At 39.6% G+C, this 9,005-nt stretch overlaps 1 protein-coding gene across 9 annotated transcripts in view; it reads right to left on the reverse strand.

The window, feature by feature from the left end:
- ank2a (ankyrin 2a, neuronal) overlaps positions 1-8,796 on the reverse strand; it is a 71,655-nt gene extending 62,859 nt beyond the window's left edge. For all 9 annotated transcript variants that reach the window (XM_044112932.1, XM_044112930.1, XM_044112926.1 and 6 more), the window contains exon 1: positions 8,351-8,796. In XM_044112932.1, the coding sequence (XP_043968867.1) occupies positions 8,351-8,488 (138 nt within the window). In that variant the 5' untranslated portion in view covers positions 8,489-8,796. The remainder of the gene's footprint in view (positions 1-8,350) is intronic.
- Positions 8,797-9,005: the final 209 nt, after the last annotated feature.

A 9,005-nucleotide genomic window follows, 5' to 3' on the forward strand; every position in this document is an offset into this window, starting at 1 on the left:
ACATCCCACTGATGACATCACATAAGGATTAAAGCAACTGATCACAATTCCTTTGAGATTATGTGTTTTTATTTTGGCATCTACTCATTTTGGGACAGTAGAATATGCGCAAAAACAATCAGTGCAATCCTTGTGAAATTCTGCAGTAAAGATTCACTCATCATCAAGTTGTGTTTTTGTAGCTGAGTGAAAACACACTTCACTACACAATACATAACTGTCTAGTGTAAAATAAGATCTAGTACTCTGTATAAAAATCTGAGTTTTTGGTCAAATGTGTGGCCAAGTTATTTTTAAACATACATTTTCAACAGACAGCACAACAAATTATGTTGTGGGGTGCATCTGTTTCGCTTTTATGGCTGCTCCTGTAAAGCATCATATCACAGAGGGTATTGAAGCAAAAATGATTTCACTCCAAGTTGAATGTATTATGAAGAACAAAGCGTGTGACCTGAAATTTAATGCAGAGCACATTCAGACCGATGAGAAAAAAATAAATAAAACAAGGAGATGCATTGAATATAACTGTCTCAGAAAGGGAAAAGGATGTGTATTTTTTTTTAATTAGCAGATGCTAGTGCATCATATATAATGGAACCCATCTATCCATCTATAAATATACAGCAAGAGCTTGGGAATAAAAATAATCTAAAGCAGATACACTGCAAAAACCATTCTCCAACAGCCAAGGTCCTCGGTTACGTCATTTTCATCTGAAAAAGGCAGGTTGATGTTCAGCTGCCATGTGTTCATCTGCATTTATGCCTCAAGCTCTTAAAAAAACAGACAAAGAGATTTTCTTAGAAAAAGACATTACCTTCACAAATTTAAAACTGATGTCAAAAAAAATGCAGAGAAGGAAAACATGGAAAGGAGCTAAAGAGAGATTTTTACATGGAAGGTTTTTGGGCTCAAGCTTCTGAGAAATACATTGATCACCAGCCACGCCCAGTACTCACTCTCCCCTTTCTACTTCTCTCTAACTGGAAGCAGCGTCATCAGGGCCTGATGAATAATTAACCTCTAAATGCCTCTTACTGCCCCCATGCAACAACAGCTGTCCCCTGCAGGACAGAGGGTACAGATAAAGTCAAAGCTAATTTCATGGATGGATGGATGGATGGATGGATGGATGGATGGATGGATGGATGGATGGATGGATGGATGGATGGATGGATGGATGGATGGATGGATGGATGGATGGATGGATGGATGGATGGATGGATGGATGGATGGATGGATGATACAACAATGAACTCATTTCAAAATGTTTAATGTTGTTTTGGATTTGTTTTATCAGACTGTACAGGCATTTGAGAATAAATATTATTTACAATATTTAAACAATCCAGATATACTTGAATGCACTAGCAGTGCAACTGTCACTAAATCCTCTCTCTGGTCAGAGGGACTCATCGTGACAGTTGATCATGCAGCAGCCATTGAGTTGTTGCATCCCAAATGGGGTGCAGCATTTTGTACTGGTTAAATGCTACAAAAAGCTGGATTTGTCTGATTTTTTTCCAATACATATAATGTTACACAAACATTTTTTCAGGTCAGAAATTTAGCTAGCTAAATATCTTGTTGTTTATATAGTGCGTACGCTGAAATAAAGTTTTGATTTGGTTCACTATGTTTTCTCCATTCCAGAGCCATGCTTCCACATACCAGAGTGTGTAGACGACTGTGAGCCCTGTTTTGTTTTGGTGTCACTTTTTAAAAGCGTACGTTACATTGAGAATGTCATTCTTCTCATTGACATACTGATTATGTTCAAGTATAAAAAACACATTTTTACGTGTATACCAAACAGGGCTGGACTGGATATCAAGAAGAAAATCAGCTTTTTAAGTGTTATAATTTAGCTGCATCTTTCTCATTCACTGTAATTTAGAAAAAATACAGCTAAAAAATTTGCAAAGATATAAAAGGTGGTACCCAGATGTGAACACAAATAGTTACCGTGTAATCTCAGTGTGTGCTAAGCTAACTACTTAAGAAAGCTAACAGTCATTTGAAATCACATAGATATTTCATTTTATATGAGGTCAGCATTAATGCACCCTAAATTATGACCCTGTTTCTGACAAGAGTTTCTAAACAGTTTTGCCTGATTGGTAAAAGCATAAACAATCTACTCTCACTACTGCTTAAGTGCCGTTATTGACAAAATTGAGTATTAACTGATGGGTTGCTGGCAATGGTACCATCTAACCCTAACCCAAAAGGTCTTTCTTGCTTTTCAGTATGAGACTGTGGTGCTCAGATAAAAGCTGATTTTTTAAGAATCACATCTTTCCCGAGGCACCCAGCACTGAATCATGACTCTTCAAAAGATGCTCTGTCTATCCTTAAAGTGAACCAGGAAGAGACTGTCGATTTAAAAGTAGGACAGATCAGCCAGATAAGCAGTACCACAGTGACCAAAAGGAAGAGTCGGGACACTGTTTGTATCCAAACATAGATCTGCTGATGGACTGTATGTACATCTGGAATTGGGGCACAAATTCTAGTGCTCTTTTTTTAATCTTATCACCAATACACACCTCATGTATAACATTGCATGTAAACACACATATGAAACTCCAGAAAACACCATGTGACTGTTGCATGAGGGCATGCTTTCAGAACCAAATATGGTTATTTACAGAATATATTAGTGCTTTGTTTTAGCTTTGTCTGCAGCAGTATAATAACTAAAGGCACATGATAATAGCAGGAACAACTTTGGTAAACTAATAACGATACAGCAGAACACTATTTTTTGGCATGCACTCAACAATCACGTAATTACATCCACCTTTTTAATTGCTTATTAACACAGTGAATCCACCAAACATATAGCAGCAACTGCATTTAGGAGCAAAACTGTGGTGAAAATTACTTGATGAAGCTGCAACTGTTTCAGAATGGGGACAGGGTAGGAGTGAGGTCACATGGTTGTTTGCAATGAGCATAGAAAGACTTAGAGTAAAGTATTTGCTTATTTATGCCAAGTAATATTGTTAAAATTGACCAACATTATCAGATATCAAGAATTTTCCAAATATTGTGCAACTCTAAGTTCACTCCTTTCTGACCACAGTCTACCCTGACATAGTCAGAAGGCAGCTACACAAACTGATTTGTTGTCCATGTCAACTTCACTGTACACCAGAGGCTTCCATAGCAACAAGACCTGAAACCAACAGAACACCTTTGGGATCTGATGGAGTTCCACATAATGAATGTGCAGCAAACATGTGATATGTCAATATGGACCAAAACCAGATGTAAAAACTCAAGACTAGTGAATCTCTGGGAGTTTTCTGCTTTCAAGAAATGTACATGACTATAACTGATTAAAAGGAGGACTACTTTTAAGATGTAGAATATATGTAGAAATTAAAACCGAAACTAAATGGACACACGGATCATGTCTGAATGCAGACATTGCTGCACCATAGCAAGATTTTACAGGAAGCATTTATGATGCATTTGGTAAACATCTGCAGATGCAGAGGTGGGGGGTGGAGAAGGGTTGGGTGAATGCGGTTCATTGAAGGTGTCTATGTAAGCATTTATGACCAGGAAAGTGCTCTAAGAGCTGCATTAATCTGCAGCTCTGAGAGCTGCAGATTAATACAATGTATGATGCTGGACGACGGTTAAAGATGAGCTCTTTCAAACTGCACCTGAAGATGCAGCCTACAGCCCAACATTTCTATTAGGCACTATACAGGAAGACAGATGCAGTCCAATGTGGGGGTGTATTGATGTAGTTGTCCATAAGTAATGTAATGAAGGCCATGACTCCATTAGTACTCCCTTCCTGCACAGCCCCATCCTACCACTCCCAGTGGAAAAAGACGGGCAGACAGATAAGCACGCAGATACAGAAAAATAGAACATTTTACAGACAGGGAGGCAGAAAAAAGAGGGGAATGAAAATGTCAAAGGTTGCAGCGTAAGCCAACCCACTGGCGCGCCGGGACCTCTATGTTGGGGCGGATACATTGCAGGGAAACAGGAGATGGGTAGGAATGATGGTCAAGACGACAAGGAGAAATCTGGGGTAAAGTGTCATGTGTTTGGGCAGTGAGAGAACATCTACAGCTCTGGTGGAGAAAAGATGAATGGTACAGTGGCCAGAAATAGTAGAGGGAATGTAGTGCAAGATGAGCTGCGACCACGGGGGTAGTTAGTTCTCAATGAGCATGTTGTCACATTCACACAGTGAGAGGAAGTGATGAATCATAACACATTTGTTTAGATAGGGCAGAGTAGATAAAATAGCTTTTCATCAGAATAACTGAAAAAAACTGAAGAAGCCCCAGTAATGCAGAACCATTCAGAGATGTGCATACATTCAGATAGAAAGAGGCTATTTTTCTCCAATGCCACACTGGAGACAGGCAGTATTTTTAGACCTACGAGTAAGATCATCGGGTCACGTGTTCTTTTGTCGTTTTCTCTTTTTGTCTCACCTATGCTAGAGCTGTTATAGCTGCAGCAGACCTCCTGTCAAGATTACGCTTTAATGAAATCTCTATTTTAGTATCCTTCCTTTTTCTGTTAGAGAAACTTCACATGCTGGCTTGCACTGTAAAAACATATCTAATCATGTCTCACCTAAATAACTCAAAACCAAAATGCTAAAGCTAAAGAATATTTTAACTGTTGTTTCTTCTTAAAAATACTCATTTCAAATTCAAGACATGACAAGGTGAATTTAAAGGTGTTGCTGAACAATTTTCTGAAGAAAATGTGAACATCTCTCGCGTGGTCACCAATGAATTGCAACAATGGAGGTCATTGAGTCAAAATGAACACCTCTTTATGCTGAGGGTGGATAAACTGTACAGAGAGAACCACAGAAAGTACGGTTTTGGTGAACCTCCTCTCATCTGCAGCTTGCCCAGGTGCAGTGGTTTGCAAATATATTCACACTCTTGAAAGTTTTTCGCATTTTGTCTTTTTATAACCATAAAATATGAACCTATTATTTTGTAATTTTATGTCAATGACCAATACAAAAGAATTGCACTGATCCTTTGTATTGGAAGGGCAGGATACAGTTGATTGTAGCACCCCCTGAAACAATACTATTTGCAGTAATTACATGTGGAGGTTTATGAGGGCATGTCTCCACCAGGTTTGAATTTCTGGAGAATTACATTTTTGAATTTTGTTTCTCTGGCTGTGTATTTAGGGTAAATGTCAGGATGGAAGGCAAATTTTCATCCAAGTTTAAAGTCTCTAACTTCCATCCAAGTTTAAAGTCTCCAGCACAGGGGTGAGCAACTCTAGGCCTAAAGGGCCGGTGTCCTGTAACGTTTAGATGGAACTAATTCAACACACCTGAGTTGAATAATGAGGTCATTAGCAGGACTGTGTAGAACCTGACTGCTCTTAGGAGGTGATTCAGCTATTTCATTGAAGTGTGTTGGACTAAGGAGACATCCAAGAGTTGCAGGACACTGGCCCTCGAGCACCAGGATAGCCCACCCCTGCGTCACCTACATAGTTAGTGAGAAACTACAAATGGGAAGCATACAACTAATAAGTATTCTATTGGTAGACTCTCCCATACAAGCTGTGAATCTCTGCTGCTCCTCCAGAGTTACCAGATCAGACAGTTTAGGTGGTCCGTTATGCCGAGGCAGATGTGCAGTTGTGTAATGTTATTTATATTTTTGACAGATTTCCTTCCACATTGCAATATGCTATTTTCTGTTAGTTCAACACATACGACATATACATACGGTCATTGTCACATGACCATATGTAAAAGGGGTGTATATAGTGGATATAGTTCTTTTAATGCATATAATCTGCCCACATATAAAGCCCAGTTTTCATGTGCTAAAAAAACATATAATCAGCTGCCAAAATTGGATTTTCACCTGAAAAGAATCAAATTCCTCAAGATTCTTCTGTCCCAAATAAAATCTGCAGGCAAACCAGGTAATATCAAAGTTAATAGAGGGAGAACAAATTTGTCTATACAAAAGATAGAGAGAAAAATGACACAAATGTGATCTTAGTGCTTTTGAATAACCTTAGATTCCTACAAAGTTATCTAAATATTTCACTACATGTTCCTATATGTTACATGGTTACATGGCAGACTCAGCTTACGACTTACTTTATTCCAAACATCACCATTCCAAGTTGCAAACCGAGATGTTTAACTGTTTTGATATTTTTACTTTGTCTGACTCCTTTAATGTATTCAACCTCCAGAGATGCTCTTCCACTTGACATTAACATAAAAAAGCAACTTTGGATAAAGGATTTTATATGTTGAGTTAGTTTCTTTTACTACGAAAGAAACAAAAACTAAATGCCCCAGTTGCCGCTTCCCAGGTGTTCACCAGAACTTGTCAAGGTAGAGATGACTATGCTTTTTCTTTTCTGATATTGCAATCCATCTATGTGTCTTAAGAACCCCACCCTGTAAGGAGAGCCAAAAGTGTGTCTGTGAGTGTAGCACTGGAGTCCATTACTGAAATCATATTAGCTTCAGAGAGTGCACTGAGGGAGGAAGCAAACCTTCACCATCTCCTGGCTCACATTCACCAGCCAAACATGCAGTTTACACAATCAAGAGTGGATGAGAACTAGTCACGGTCCAAAAGAATCTTTCTGTACCCTAACCCTTGGGGAGAATTAATTTTTTACTGGACTTACAAATGTGCAAACAACATGCACTTACCAGCCACTTTATTAGGTATGCCTGTTTAAATGATTGATACAGCAACTCAGCCAATCTCATGGCAGCAGATCAAGTGTCTGAAGGAGGTGAAGACAATTTGCTGAAGTTCAAGCTGAGCAAGGGCTCATTTAAACTGGATAATAACAGATTGGAAAAATGTTGACTAGACAGATTACACTTGGTTTCAGCTGCAACATTCAGATGTTAGTATCACAATCAGGTGTAAAGGCCAAGGAAAAACTGATGAATCATTCTTTGGTCAATGTTTCTGACTGGTGGTTTTGGTGAATAGTATGGGTCAGGTTTTCTTTGCACACTTTGCCTCCTTTTGTGCCATCATAATTGATACCTAATGGAAAGACCTCCATTTAAGTTCTGTTTTGACTGAAATCTGACCTTTATTATAAATGAATGTATGGATCTATTACTTGCTAACCTATAACATGGGTCTTGACAATGATCATTAAACGTTCAGCAAAAGCAAAGCTGTTCAGCTCATGATCCAACACGTTTATCCATACAGTAGTTTTGATTTGGGCAATATGGTTCATTGACGAGGGAAGAAAGCCTTGGGTTCAGCTGAGGACTTTTTATGAAGGTATTTTTTTTCTGGTGTAAATGTTATCTTTCAGTTGTGTCCCAAACCCAAACAAGTTATCAATTGTTTATTTGCATGTCTTGCTGGTGCGGAGTAGTGTTCCCCACCAGTGTTCTGTACAATGTAAGCGTCGAAAGAAAATATGACTGTACACCTTGAATGATGAATCTGTTCTGATGAAAGTTATCAGATTTGCAGCTTCTGATTTGGTGCTTCTGTAAAGCACTATTACACTTCTTATACAGCAACTGGGTTTACATCAGTTTACTATGGCACTAAATCTGAAATATTACTTTTTTACACTGCACAGATAGCATGAAAAATGTAATTTGAGTTTTATGAAACTTTTATTCTATTTGCGAAAACAATCAACAATTTTAGAGTTTTTATTTTTTGCATTAGGACCACCTTGGATTCTGGCTGGGGCGTAGAAGGTGCCCCTTCTGGCAGCGAACAAGAACCACCATTGGACAAACACACAAATAATGTATCATGCCGAAACAGACTGTGCATCCCAACAAGGACAGAGGGCAACATGTAAACAAAAATTGTATAAAATTATTCCAGTTCAGTCCCCAGACAGGATTAGCCTACAATATGCTTTATGAAGACAGAAAAGTAAATAACACAAATTCTGACTGTCCGGATAAGAGACAAGTGTGAGATAACTACATGTAGCTATACAGTAAACCGCGTTCTGAACCCTGTTAAACTACCGTAATTTAAAAAAAAAAAAAAAAGACTTTTGCAGATGTGCAGGTGTTTATTTCCACGGCTCTAAACTACAGCCCATTTTAATTTGCTTAAGCAGCACTAAAGCAGCTGAATTTAAGTCTTTAGTGAAAAGAAATTACGTTTTCTCCAAAACAAATCCGCCGTTTTATTAGCAGCTAATTACATGTAGCAAAGTGAGTTCGAGGATGATCAGGGTGTTTTCTCACACGGCAACGCCTTGGAGAGCCCTGCCTAAGCGCAGAGCATCGACAGAGATGTTTACACGGCTGACTGGGCCGGTCAGTGCGGAGAGCAGACCACGGACAGACACCCACCTGCCGTATGCGGTTCTGGTGCAGCGGCGGTGGAGGTCCACCCTCCGGGGACGTGTTGCTCGAGGAGGCCCGTTTGGAGTCTCGGTCGGAGCCGCAGCCGCCGCCCCCGGAGCGACTTCCTTCAGGGCTGCTTGACATTCCGTCTTGGGCTGACTGCCAGTGAAAAATCTCGGTGCGGTCAGTGAGGGTCTTTATGCCGGTGCAAGGTGGATGTGTGCGGGCCTCAGCATGCACAGAGCACGACGGGGTCCCGCATCATTCTGCGTCGTCAGTGAAAGTCTGTGATGACAAAATGTGAAAAACAAAAAAATAAAAAACAAATGAACCGATTGCTCTAGACTGTGAGAGCAAGGAGAGCGCTCTCTCTGCGCAGGGATGCTCCGGGTGTGCAGCTGGAGCCTGCGCATGTACTTGTGTGCGCACGTGAACGCGCTTCCTTCTGATGCGCTTTCCCGAAACTCCGCAGGATCCGTGTTACCTTCCAAGACAATCGGACATTTCGTTAACGCCCTTCGATTGACAAGGAACCTAGAATTTTTATGTAGTAGTTGACTTTCTTTTATTTGGCCTATTTGTTTGAAACTAAGGTTTTTACACAAATTAGAGCTTTGCATATCGTAAAACAATTGGATTTATAATAAAATAATTAACAGCT

This window comes from Gambusia affinis, linkage group LG04 (assembly GCF_019740435.1).
Source record: "Gambusia affinis linkage group LG04, SWU_Gaff_1.0, whole genome shotgun sequence".
Classification (NCBI taxonomy): Eukaryota; Metazoa; Chordata; class Actinopteri; order Cyprinodontiformes; family Poeciliidae; genus Gambusia; species Gambusia affinis.